Below are 13,209 nucleotides of genomic sequence, written 5' to 3'. Positions count from 1 at the left end.
ACGCCTCTACAGAAAAAAATCGAAACTACATACTTTTGAGAATAGTTAGTGTAACGTTCGTTTTGACTACAGTTTATGCACAATAATTTACAATCCAAACATGAGTTGTTTGATTACTTTGAATATTCTTGAATCACATTAAGTATTACAAAATAATTATGAACAATTAATTATAAATAATGTAAGCAATAATGGGAAGTTATTACGATTATTCAACAACTTGGGAGTTTTATTTGGGTTTAAGTTTAGCACTTAGTTCTAATTTATTTATCGGTAATATAAATTGTATTCTTATTCGTTCTATAAATTTTATGGTTTTTAGATGAATAAAATTATTTTATTTAATCGTAGGTACCAGTTTTATTATCAAAAAGAAAGCTTTAATTTACTTGCAAAAGTATGGTGTACGTGCAGGAGCTGGTGGTCATGGCTATTTACGACAGTGGACCTGGTGGGCTGGTCTATTAACAAGTAAAACTTTCATTCAAATGTTATATCATTAATTTTTTCAATTAAACTATTTATTCTGCGAATTAAATTCATTTTTATTTTATGTTATCAATAAAATTAATAGGTTGTCAACTTGGTTTTTTTATTGGGTCATTTTTTATCTTCATTCTAGTGGGTATAGGAGAAGCAGCCAATTTTGTAGCATATGCATTTGCATCAGCTTCAGTGATTACACCTTTAGGAGCTCTAAGTATAGTCGTGACAGCAATAATGTCATCTAAGTTTCTTCACGAAAGAATGAATATTCTTGGAAAGGTAATCAATATCGATATTTATTAAATAGAAAAATATAACATTAGGGATCATGATAAGATTGAAATATGATATACTAGTTCAATAATTTGAAATTATCATTAAAGTATTTGATAAATTAATGATCTTTTAATATTTACAGGTAAATTGATGATAGTTAATTTAATATTTATGTTATAGATAGGATGCTTCTTATGCATGCTTGGCACAACTGTGATAGTTCTGAATGCTCCAAAAGAGGAACAAGTAGAAAATTTTCCGGAGCTTATTCAGATGATGAAAAATCCTATTTTTATCGCATATGTATTCATAATACTCATTGTGAATCTCTACGTAATGTTTTATTGCGGACCACTCTATGGTCAAGACAATATAATTATCTATATTTTTATATGCTCAAGTTTTGGTTCGCTGACAGTGATGAGTTGCAAATGCCTTGGACGAGCTATTCGAGATTCTTTGTATGGAGAAATTAATGAGATGGAAAATTGGCGAACCTGGTTATTATTGTTTTCAATAATACTATGTATAATGATTCAGATGAATTATTTAAATAAGGCATTAGATTTATTTAATACTGCAGTCGTAACTCCTATTTATTATGTATTTTTTACGACTTTTGTCATGACTGCATCAAGTATTCTTTTTGAAGACTGGAAACACATGAGCTCAGAAAATATTATCGGAGGACTATGTGGATTTTTCATAGTTATAACTGCGATATTTTTATTAAATGCTTTTAAAGATTTAAATATTTCTTATAGTGATATTAGATATTTATCTGTAGCAAAAAATTCCGGCCAAAGAAACCAGAACCAAGAAAATAATAGTGATGGAAATGTTTTAGAATTGTTATTACATTCATGCAATTATAATGAATGCACTCGTGCCTGTTGTAAAAAATATAACTCGAGAAAGGAAAGTGTAACTTAATTTAATTGATGAATTTACTCAGCTCATTTTAATGAGCCTAACTTTTAATTCAAAGATAGTTTTCGATTACTATATTACATAAAAAATATATATGTAACAATTTAATGTTATTTCTTTCTATCGATTATAAATGTTCTCAATATTGACAATAATAAAATAAGTTCAAATTTTATACAGTTTCGCGCCATTTTTTTACTCCTCCTCCCTCTTTTTAGAAACTTGTTCAAACTTGTTTAGCTTAACCTAACCTTAAAATGCGTAGACGCATAAAAACAAAATATTTTTATCTAGATTTTGAATTTTCGAATTTATTCTGTGTATTGTGCTTTTATAAAGTAAACTAATTGTTTTCGTATAATTTTTAGAAACTTTTTCTGTATCTATGCAGATATAAAAGGATATACACATATTTTAAAAATGTATCGAAACTATAAATCAGTAAAAACTAAAAATGATAACAATGAAAAAAAATTTAACGAAAATCATCGATCTAGTTCATTACATGTTAATCTAAGTTTCAATAATGACTCTATGGATGCAGATAATATAAAAATAACAAGTAATTCTGTTCATAAACTAAATACAAGTGGTTGTGATAGAATTAATGACGAAGACGTGAATAATAGTATCAATGATGTTTTGAATATGATTCACCAAAAAGACGAAGCTTTAAATGAAAGTTGTTCTCGTCTACGTGATGCGATTGTGAGTAAAACTAAAGAAATATTTAATAATTACAATGATTTATGTACGAAAACAATCAAAGTGTTACAAAGTCAACCACATCAAGATATTCATAAGAAACAAAGGAAAAATTCATCTATACGTTGGAACAAAAGTCAAACAGTAGTTTCACCGAGAAGAACACGAGCATCAACAGCTCGTATTTATAAAAATAATTCAGTAATAGCAAAAAATGGTTTTTTCACTGAATCATCTGATGAAAGTATTAATTTTGGAAATCCAGTCATGTGTTCAACATTCAATAATCATCATTGTAACATACATGAGTCTTGTAATCGTGAAATAAGAAATATTAACAATATTCATGTTCAAAATATTTCAGTAACTCAAGCAGTTGTACCAGGAAATCTAAAAGAAGCTTCTCCAGCATCGTCTCCACCGAAAAAATTACCTACAGTTATTGACATTCAGCCATGCCATATTACTATTGAAAGAATAGATCCTCATATGTTAAAACGTACAATAATACAGCAAGAACCAATGGAACTAACAGAAGCTCAAGGAAATATTTTTCATGAATCAGTAGTTAATAATCCAAGCCAGAAAAAAGATCTCAACAATTTGTCCATGTGTGTTAATACCTCTCTGGATCTAATGAATCATATTCAGTCTCAAAATAATAAACAAATTGATCGGGTTCAAGATCAAAATGTTTTAAAAAATATTACCAATGTACATAATAAAAAAAGCAATATGATAGCAGTACCTCGTACAACTATCTATTGTAATACAATTAATATTATAAACTCTCCTTCAGTAATAGAAGTTAATAAAACAGATAATATGTCTGTTATGGAAATACCAAAGAATGTTTCTGAAGGGAATGTTGCTGTTAGTAAAAATACGAATGATTCTGCAAGAAAAATTTCTAGTGAATGTTCTTTTGTAGAAGGAACACCGGAAGCTCGATCAGTGTCATCGAGGACTCAAACAATGCTCAATAGAACAAAAAAAGATGCGAAAACAATAGCTGAAGTTGAAAATAGGTTGGAGGATTTAGATTTAGAAAAGACTATTAATCTAGATCAATTGGTTATTCCTCCACATGTCATTCGTAAAAGTAAAGGCACAATTATTATTCAAGAATCTTCAGATGATTCTGATGATGAGAATAGTGAACCAATTTCTAATAAGCCTCCAGCTGAAAAAGTTTTTCGAAAGAAAAGATTATTTACTCAACATGATAGTCCGAGTTCTATTAAATGCAGTCCAGCTACACAAAATATGTCACCGTTGATACCATTGAAACGAAAAGAATTGAAAAGGAAACAAATTAAAAAGCAGCTTATACCAGAATGTGTTAGAAGAAGTTATAGATTATCAAAATCGCTGTCTCAGCCGAATATTAATAATATGTCCTCGAGTTCAAGCATAGAAGATGGTGCATTGACTCAGAATTTAAAAAGTCAGAAGAAAAAAAAGAAACGTTTAATTAAAAGCAAGAAAATTGTAATAAAAAAACCAGTAAGAGCAAATATATTAAATACACTTCATAATATTTCAAATAATAAGTCTGAAGAGGAAACTGGTCTTCGGCTAGCTCGAGGCTCTGATGTTTTTATGATGAACAATAAAATTTTTAAACGAAGAAAGACTCATAATGCTCAAAGTATAGTTATTGTTTCTACGGGTCTGACTAGCCGGTATGTAACAAATACATGAAGTCATTTTTATTTTCTTCTATTGTTTTTATTAGACGAGAATATTTATGATAATTATTCAATGAATTAAGCGCAAAAAATATTGCTGTTAAGCTAGTTTTTAAAAATGTAATCTACTACTAATTCATCATTGTGTGTAATTTCAGAGATAAAGACTTGGTGAAAAATGCAGCGAACAAAATAGAGGGAGCAAAAATGGAGTCAGTAGTAACTCGAAAAACAACTCATGTTGTCACGACCGGAGTCAGAACAATAAATTTACTCCGGGGTATAATAAGAGGTTGCTGGATTGTTAAATTAGAGTGGGTGAAAAAGTCAATGGAGGCGGGAAGATGGTTGAATCCAGAAAAGTATGAAATTGATTGCTTTAGAGCTATAAAGGTAAGGATTTTTAAGTAGTATAAATATAATAATTATCAAAAACATTTCGAATATAAATTACGTGAATTGATTATGATTAAACAAATCAATTACATAGACCAATGGGATAAAAAATTGTTTGAATTTAATTTTACTACACCATATTAATAATCATTAAAAATAAATTAAAATATCTATGTGATGTCATAATTTATTAAAAGGACATCTTAAAGATCACTCCTTTTTAGTCTACACCTAGTGCAATAGCTGGGATGGAGTAAGAGGTTGTTGCATTAGGATTTAATAATAATAATTAAATATTCTTTTAGTTTTAATAAGTTAATAAATGGGATAGAATTAATAGGGATATTTATTTAATTAACAAATTAATTTTAAAGCCAATTAATAATTTATTAAATTAATAATCAAATTATAATTTTTAATTTATATAAATAATAATTTCTTAAACGAGATTGCACTTTCTTTTAAATTTTAAATAAAAATAAATATTAAGACTTACTTTTGATATTTAAATCCAAATTATAATTTTAAATCCAATTTGTATTCTTTTAATTAAATAATTATTCAAATAACTTTTATTATAAACAATTAACACTTCTTAATATTTTGATTGATAAAACTAAAGTGTCACTTAAAGGACATTTTCGGTTGTTGCTAGCAGGTAGCAACATCCCTTCTTTTACATTTTTAATTGAATAATTAATTTTGATTGGTTACAATTAAATCAATAATAATTTCTTTTTATTTTCTTTTAGTTTGTAATTAAATATTTTTGCAAACAATGCTTCTGACAACGATTTATATTTCTTGCATACTAAATTACATCTGAAGCATTGTTAAACGCAATAAAAATTAATAAGAAATATTTCTTTAAATTTTTAATAATTATTTATAATAACTTTTAAATCTATTTCTTAAATATATATTTTTAAATTTAAAACGTATGGGCGCGTAGTGCCACATGACGTGACATCTACATTGTACATGAGTACAAAGTACTCTCGAAATGTTTATTTGAATAATTAGAAAATTAGTTATAAGGTTTACAATTGAATATCATGAAATAATTAATTATTAATAATGCAGGAAAATCGACGAGACAAGGAGATATTTGGCAGTGCTTACGTTTCTGAATTATTTACAACATGTAGTCCAATTTACATTGATGAAAATACAACACCGCCAAGAGACGTTCTCAAGGAATTAATCGGAACAGCTGGAGGTTCACTGACGGAAGATAGAAGAAAAGCAAAAGTTATCGTTGGTCCTGAAGATATTAAAGAAGTTTGGGTATTAGATTCAATAACAAGCGGGGAATTGCAGTCTATTAATCAATATAAGAGATGATAATAATAAGGTAAAAGATTTACAGTCCAATTATTTTAGTAAAATACCCCTTCTGTCATATCCTTCCCATCAAAGCTTTAAGGAAATGAAAGTTTAATTGTCTTCCTCTTTGAGAAAGATCAATTGAAAGGATAATAATTCAGAGTTTGTGATATTGTGTAAATTACTTTGGCTTCAAGCGTGTTAGAATATTCATGTTGTACGTGGTTTCCTCATGAAAGGGACGATGATGAACACGGATGGTTGAGAATACGACGTTGCCCTCCGCGCGTCTCGGTAGGTACTCGAGTTTTCAAGCACAGTCGCTACTCGGGTTTGCTCGCTACCCCAAAAGTGCACCTACTTAAGGGTTGCCTCGCGAGAACGTCGCCTTAGAGCTTCATAATTCCAAAAGAAGTCGAATTACTAGAACTTTACCAGTTCATAATTGTGTCGCTACAATTATTGCTGTTTCCTTTACTATTATTTCTTTAAATGTATTTACTTAATTTTGTCACCACTATGTCAAATTACTTTCTCACTTATATTATATTTATCATAGACATCAGATGCTTTTTGAAAAATATTTTCTACGTTCCTTTGGGCATATTATTGATGATCATTTGAAAAGGTTTTCTTTATCATTTGTGTTTATTATTATTTTTTTTTTTTATTTTATAAAATCTATTGAAAAAGATTTTTAAGCACATTTCTTCTTTTAGCGTTATAGAACTCTAGATAGACTCTAAAGAGTTGAAAAATAATAACGGCGGTTATCTGAATCATCAGACTTTTAATAACGCTAATGTGCTCTTAGAAGATGTTTTGCAAAAAATTAACAGGGAATTCAAGTCTGTATTTTTTTTCTATAATTTTAATAGAAAATAATAAAAAAAAATAAATAAAACATTGAATAAAATATTTCATAAAAAATTGAATATAAAAATTTGTTGGAAATTAAGATTATAATTTGCTAGAGCAGAAATTCAGATTGATTGGTTCAGTTGCTCTCAATATTTAAAATGAGTAAAAAATTTTTGCTTTGACAATAATGAATTGCGCGATGAAAAAAAAAAATTATATTTAATCGAATGAACAGACGGAATACATAAAATAGAGTACGCTCAAGCGCGATATCAAGTAGGAAATTATTATTTAATGCTAGTGCATTATTAAAAAATGATCATCACAGTGAAAGAGATTGGATTCAAATATTCAAAATATTCACGGAAATTCTTTATGTATACCAATTAGCATAACTTTTGACAAAGAAGCACTATCATTATCAATGTTATTACAATTGTTATCTTGATAATATCCATCAAAACTTAATTAATTGGATTCTCATTTTTTCGTATGTTATCAAGTCTGGTCGATCATTAATATCTATATGCATATGCACCTTTGCTGAATATAGGGATTACATAGAAACTGTCGGTATAATGCTCTTTTGTGCTTTTTTTTTTGCAAGAAAAAAAAACTTGTAACTCTCATATTTCCATTAAGTAAGGCAAGAAGGTTGTACCTACTAGGGACACTGCACCGCGCAGCTTTTATCCTGATTAGTATACGACAGCAATAGGGAGCAGAAAAATAAATGTAGATGCATGAGTACGTGTAATGAGAATCCATGCGATTATGTAATACACGAATTATGTACTTTCATGTTAGGTATGTTATAAATATGGATAACAATATATCTGTGCTCACTTTTACTACTTTTCATCTAGTTTTTAAAAGTGAGTGTGCATATCTTGATTGAAAAATAATGGATTATATATCGATGAATTTGTGGCGCACCTGCGGGTTGTCGATATCAAATTCACATTGTTTTAAATAATCCTGATGTGTTCAAACACCACTATGGCCTCTTGTTTTTCTTTAAGTCTTTATGTAGGTGTAGTGTTTTGAATTTTTTTTTTCATTCTCTTTCTTTAAATGTTCTTCTTTAGATTAAATTACACCCCAAGTGTGGAGTCTTAATCGTAAATGATAGCTGACAAAAACACGTGTCATTTCCACTTGATTAGTTTTCTACTTTTTAAGCGTCATACATCAGGGTTCTTTGATATTTTTGATTAATTGATATTTGGAGTCCTGGTTAACGGGAAATAACTGATGAGTAATATTTAGTTTATTAATTTATTATTCATTTATAATAATTAATTTTGCTTTATTTCTTTTAATAGAGTTTTAAAAATATTTTTTGTATTTTTGTTTATAAATTACCTGAGATTTATATATGCTCTTAGGAGTCTATTCATAAAAATCAATTATAATTTGTAAACTTTATAGCTTTATCAAGTACTAACAATTATTGTGACAAGATTTATTATAAGTTTTGAAAAATAAGTAATTTATTTAAGTTTCGATTATGGTTTCTACAGTACTATTGTAAAAAAAAAGAAAATTTATTTTATCATTTTTGTTAAATTAAACGAATATTATATTCTATATAATTTGTATATAACAGAAGTAATAAATAAATATTGAATATTTATTTACTCATAAATGAAAAATTGTTGAATTGAATCTATATTATTGGTAATGTAAGATAGAACATCACGTATGGTAAATATTTAATGTCATAAGTAAATTAGATATATTTGTACATACTTAAAAAATAATATTTTATGTTAAGCAAATTTACAAGAGTATTTCACAGAAAAATGGGAAACTTTCAGACGGAAGTAATTTGACGTGTCAGAATTTAAATTGAGTTGACATAAAAAGTCTAGTTGATGAATGGAGACTACTTTTGCTACAAAGTCTCGTATTGTGTGCATTTATGTCTGAGAAGATATCTGTTTCTACAAACGATTCAGCTTTATTTTATTATACAATTTTTGTTCATATAAAATTGTGGGTGCGTATGTTTTATTATTATTATGTTTTATGTTATTTTTTATTTTTTTTTTTTCATTATGAGGGGACGTTATTTAATTGGAAAGTTGTGAAATAATCCGTCACAAACGACCGAGATCGTTACAGCATCTACACTTTCCCAAGTAAAATCTCTTTTCATAGAAAATAATTTGGAATGCGACAGTTTTTCCCTCTCGTTCTTGTAGGTTTTATGAATCCATGTGTATATGAGTACAACTGTGTACACCGTGTGTTTATTTGTTTGCTACATGTTTGTCGTTCTTCCGTTACCTGCTACGCGTTGCTTGCGTACACACATCCCAGATAAACGATTTTAACGAGGGATCGTTATATGGTCGTCCGACAGAATTTATTTTCACTTGAAAGTTCTCTGTTTCCCATTTTGCTTTGGATAATATACTCTAAAGAATATAAGTTCAATTTACTTGACATCTTTTTATTTTCATTATTCAATGATATTCGTGTGTTTTATTTTCTCTTTAATTCCATTTTCAATTTTATCTAAATATTATCGTAGAATTTCAACAGTTGCTTTTCATGCTATTTGGTGTATCAATTATCATACAAAAGCTTGGAATCAATCCATGGAGCATGATAGTATTTATTGTGATATTAATTATAACTTCATTTTAGTTTATTGACATGTTATTTTATCGGTTGTACATTATGACTTCTTATTTGCATATCATATGAATTTCCACATTTTTCTTGTTCTTTTTTATCCAACGTTCTACTCTGAGAATTGTTTCGTGAAGTATTTTTTATTCAACTTTTTAGTCGTATTAGGGGAAAAATTATTGTAAACAAAATTGAAATAAAGAAAAATTTATCGATTTTTTATGGATACGGAAAAAATAACATTTCAATTCAGTATATATCCTTATATTTTTAGTTTTTCGAGTAATACAATGCTATATTTATTCTTTATTTGATTGCTCTTGTTATCCATTCTTTTAAAAGATGGCCAATAGACATTTCCATAACCATAAACAACTTTTTATTTTTTAATACTTATGGAGAGAATATAAATATGATTATTTCGTTATTTATCTTCTGTTTGTAAAACAGCAAATAAAGTACATACGTATACAAATCCTTGGAAAATAAAATACTTCAATTTTTTCTCGATTTATCATTTTGTTGATTCAAGTGAATATATTTATTCAAAAATGAATTTTAATTCTAAAACTATTCGATTATTCTCTCTGATATTGAAAAACTAAAGTGAAATAAATTACCTGAATTTAGTATTGATTTAATTTTAGTTGTTTGTTTTCGGTATGTCTGTGTTTCTATGAAAATTTTCAGTGTGATTTATAAGAGATAAAATAAATTAAATTAAAAAAAAAAATTTTTAAATTATAAAAGTAGATTAATAAATCCTATTGAATTAAATCAACAAGAAAGATGTCAACAACCAAGTGTCCTATTGGTCTTTCTGATCCTTGTGATTCATCCATTATCAATGACACAAAGAACCAGCAATTATCCACATCAGAGAGATTGAATCAACTTGAGAAAGAGGTTAACATTTAAACTAAAAAATTCATAAATTCATTAATTATTGATCTGTGTTGAATTTAGGTTAATACACTTCGTTCAGATTTTGACAAAATGAAATGGGAACAAGCAGTGGTTGAAACAGTTATAGGACGAGCTATAATCAGAGGATCTGCTTCGTTGAGTGGATGTTATGAACTTTTATGTCCAAAGACCACAAATATTCAAGGCACTAAAAATCTTATGTTAGAGGATGGGCAAAAAGATCCTTTTTGTAATTCCAAATTAAATTTACTCCAAAAAAATTTAAGCCCGGATAAAAAAACACCACCATCACCATCACCACCAGGACAATCTGAGGTGAAACATAAAAATGAAAAAGAAAACTGCGGTGGCTATTTTACTTTTGGATAAAACATTTAATTAGTTATTTTAATTGAACTTTGCCATTTTGATCTTGAGCTTTTTAAAAATTTTCTACTCCGTTATTCCTATATTGTTCTATGAGTCAGGTTAAGTTTTCATTAGGTATTTTTCGCCAAATAAACTCGTAAACAAACAAAATATGTTACAAAGATATTAAATGCTGTGATATGTATTAAACGCGTAATTATTTTCGATAGAACGTTAATTAATAGACGGTAAATATTGTGCGATAACGAGAGAGGTAGATTTAATTACAAGTAGCGATTGTGGTACCTGTACCCTTCATCATGTTTGTATTACATACTCCATTATTTAAGGATATTAATATACAATATTTATTACTGAAAGTAATAAATACGGATATTTTTAAATTTAACTACTTTTTAATTATATTTTTAATTGATTTTAATTGAATACCAGTTTAATGGTACGGCTATTTTTGAATGGACTTTTTGAAGCATTAAATTAATCACTATCTGATCTTATATTATAGTATTATTATAGGTATGATTCTTTTTTTTTTTATTTACAAGGCTGAGTGAGAAACATACGTTGAGAAGAAAATTTAACAGAATAAAGCTTTGTCTGTACTTCTACAGATTTAGACATAAATTTCAGTATAATAATAGCTTGTTATCGTTATTATAACGATCTTGGAATATGCGTCAATAAATAGTTCAACTACGATAAATAAAAGGTAGTACGTATCGTATATCAGCATTAATTATAATAATTAATAGTGTTACTAAATATATTTATATTATTCAATAACAAAAAATGCTATTTATTTTGCAGATTATTAAAAAAAATTATGATGTTCTACTTTATGTAGAATAGGATTTTTTTATGTTAAAGATAAACTGATGTCATTCAAAAAAGAAATAAACTGTACCAGTTTCAGAAAAATCAGTTTCATGTGGGAAAATTTGAAGATTAAAGTAAAGAACTCTTTTGTGGAAGAGACGACTAAAAATTATAATTTTTTGTTGAATGTGAACCTATTCAGTGAGCTGAAAACTGATCATAGAAAAGCAATCTTCTCATATAATTATACTGCTTTCGAATATTCAACGCTTGAAGAATTTTGACAATGATTCCAACATGCATGAAACAGTGGACAAATTTTGAGATGCCTTTAATAGCAAACCTGTACTCTCATATTAGCAGCTAGTGTACCTTCAATAACAAATTATCATCATCAGTTCGTTAGTGGTAACTAAATTTCATTGATAATGAATTAGCAATTTCATATGAAATTATCTATAGAACGATTCATCTGTAATTGGTAGGGTGTGCATGTTTATTATTAACGCGTTATTTAGATGAATGTTAATTTGCTTTGAAACTTCAAAACGCTTCAAATGCATAGGAAATTTATATTTTATCTTGATCAAACGATTCTGAATTGATTTTCCAATTAATTTTGCAGTGAAAAATTTGATTTTGTTTATTTCACTCATTTCAAAACTATTATTAATTAATTTTGATATTCTACTAATCATTTGTACTACCTTTTTATTTTTTTATTTATTTACTGTATTGATTATTTTTGTTTTTGGTTAGTCCCTGGTAATTGAAACCTGAAATTTATTTATCATAAACTATTTTGATGTTCAATTACACTGAATACACACATGATGTTCACAATTATGTATTCATTCAATTGTAAACAGTGAAATGTCTATCAGGAATCAAAGTATTTTATTTTCAATCAAGGAGAAACAAATGCGACCTAATTTTTTTTTTAATTGAATTCCATGGCTTATGTAAAATCATGCTAATCTATCAGAGGGTATAGAAATTGAATGTATATTTTAACGGTATATGTTACTTTATAAACAAAAAAGAGTACATTTAATAATTAAAATCTATCAATCACGATTTTGAGAAATGAAAAAAAAATCCAATTGCAAATAAAATAGTCATTCAATTATTTTTTTCTATTTGATTAATACTTAAAAAGACTACTAATTGTTTTTTTAAAAAAAACCCAGAATAAATATTTGCTTTCATCAATCAGTGAATGTAGTTATTAGGCAATGCATAAAAGCCTCTAGTTGTCACAGACTTTGGTCATCCAAGAGATGATACCTTTGCGATATCTCTGAGCAAATATTAGATGAATCCATGCTGTCTCTAGCGTTTCGTACTAGCTGTGTTTCAATGTTTTCAGTTGATATCTTCTTGAATGCCGGAGCAGCTTAGTTCAGATACAGCATTCAACTCTAAGATTGCGCGAGCCATTTTCCGTGACCGGCAAGATGTTGTCTTTGAGATATGTTCTCAATGTCGTCACCGCAAATGACTTGGGTCCAAATAGCCAAAGCTCTTATGTATACTATAAGTTTCTAAATCACTGTAAATGACCAAGACTATACTAGGCTAGTTGCTACCGCAGACACGTTTCAACATGTACCGATAACAGAAAGCAAGAAATGACTTCTTTTTATTTAGCAAATATTCTCAAGATAATTCAAGATCTATTTATGCTGTACTTTTTCACCATTTGCTTTCTTTTCAATCGAGTTTATTCATAATTAATTTTTCTTCGTTTTTAAAATTGATGAAAAGTCTATGAATATTATATAAT

General features: G+C 27.8%; 3 protein-coding genes across 7 annotated transcripts; all 3 read left to right on the top strand.

Annotated features, from left to right (window-relative positions):
- The first annotated feature begins 85 nt into the window (after window positions 1-85).
- Window positions 86-1,826, top strand: spict (magnesium transporter spict). The gene is made up of 4 exons (XM_035089814.1): window positions 86-273; window positions 352-471; window positions 623-765; window positions 943-1,826. Exons 1-4 carry the CDS (start codon window positions 192-194, stop codon window positions 1,693-1,695), a joined length of 1,098 nt encoding a protein of 365 aa, XP_034945705.1. The 5' UTR covers window positions 86-191; the 3' UTR covers window positions 1,696-1,826.
- Window positions 1,827-2,015: 189 nt separating this feature from the next.
- On the top strand, window positions 2,016-8,035 carry MCPH1 (Microcephalin). Of its 2 annotated transcripts, XM_035089866.1 has the most exons (4): window positions 2,016-4,082; window positions 4,247-4,481; window positions 5,568-5,838; window positions 7,760-8,035. In XM_035089866.1, exons 1-3 carry the CDS (start codon window positions 2,113-2,115, stop codon window positions 5,826-5,828), a joined length of 2,466 nt encoding a protein of 821 aa, XP_034945757.1. In that variant the 5' UTR covers window positions 2,016-2,112; the 3' UTR covers window positions 5,829-5,838; window positions 7,760-8,035. The 2 variants fall into 2 exon arrangements, with proteins under 2 accessions (XP_034945757.1, XP_034945756.1); XM_035089865.1 differs by lacking the exon at window positions 7,760-8,035 and having other exon boundaries at window positions 5,568-6,441.
- Window positions 8,036-9,995: 1,960 nt separating this feature from the next.
- LOC118070942 (uncharacterized) lies at window positions 9,996-12,431 on the top strand. Of its 4 annotated transcripts, none has more exons than XR_004690822.1 (4): window positions 9,996-10,217; window positions 10,278-10,553; window positions 11,153-11,316; window positions 11,415-12,431. XR_004690822.1 is itself a non-coding variant. In XM_035089838.1 (3 exons), the coding sequence occupies exons 1-3, from the start codon at window positions 10,101-10,103 to the stop codon at window positions 11,454-11,456; spliced, it is 435 nt and encodes a 144-aa protein (XP_034945729.1). In that variant the 5' UTR covers window positions 9,996-10,100; the 3' UTR covers window positions 11,457-12,431. The 4 variants fall into 4 exon arrangements, 2 of the variants coding, with proteins under 2 accessions (XP_034945729.1, XP_034945728.1); XR_004690823.1 differs by having other exon boundaries at window positions 11,515-11,540; XM_035089838.1 differs by lacking the exon at window positions 11,153-11,316.
- The last annotated feature ends 778 nt before the right edge of the window (window positions 12,432-13,209 follow it).

The sequence above is a fragment of the Chelonus insularis genome, unplaced genomic scaffold (genome assembly GCF_013357705.1).
Source record: "Chelonus insularis isolate UGA/USDA-ARS -01 unplaced genomic scaffold, ASM1335770v1 contig_70_pilon, whole genome shotgun sequence".
In the NCBI taxonomy this organism is placed as follows: Eukaryota; Metazoa; Arthropoda; class Insecta; order Hymenoptera; family Braconidae; genus Chelonus; species Chelonus insularis.
This window is presented reverse-complemented; position numbering and strand designations above follow the sequence as displayed.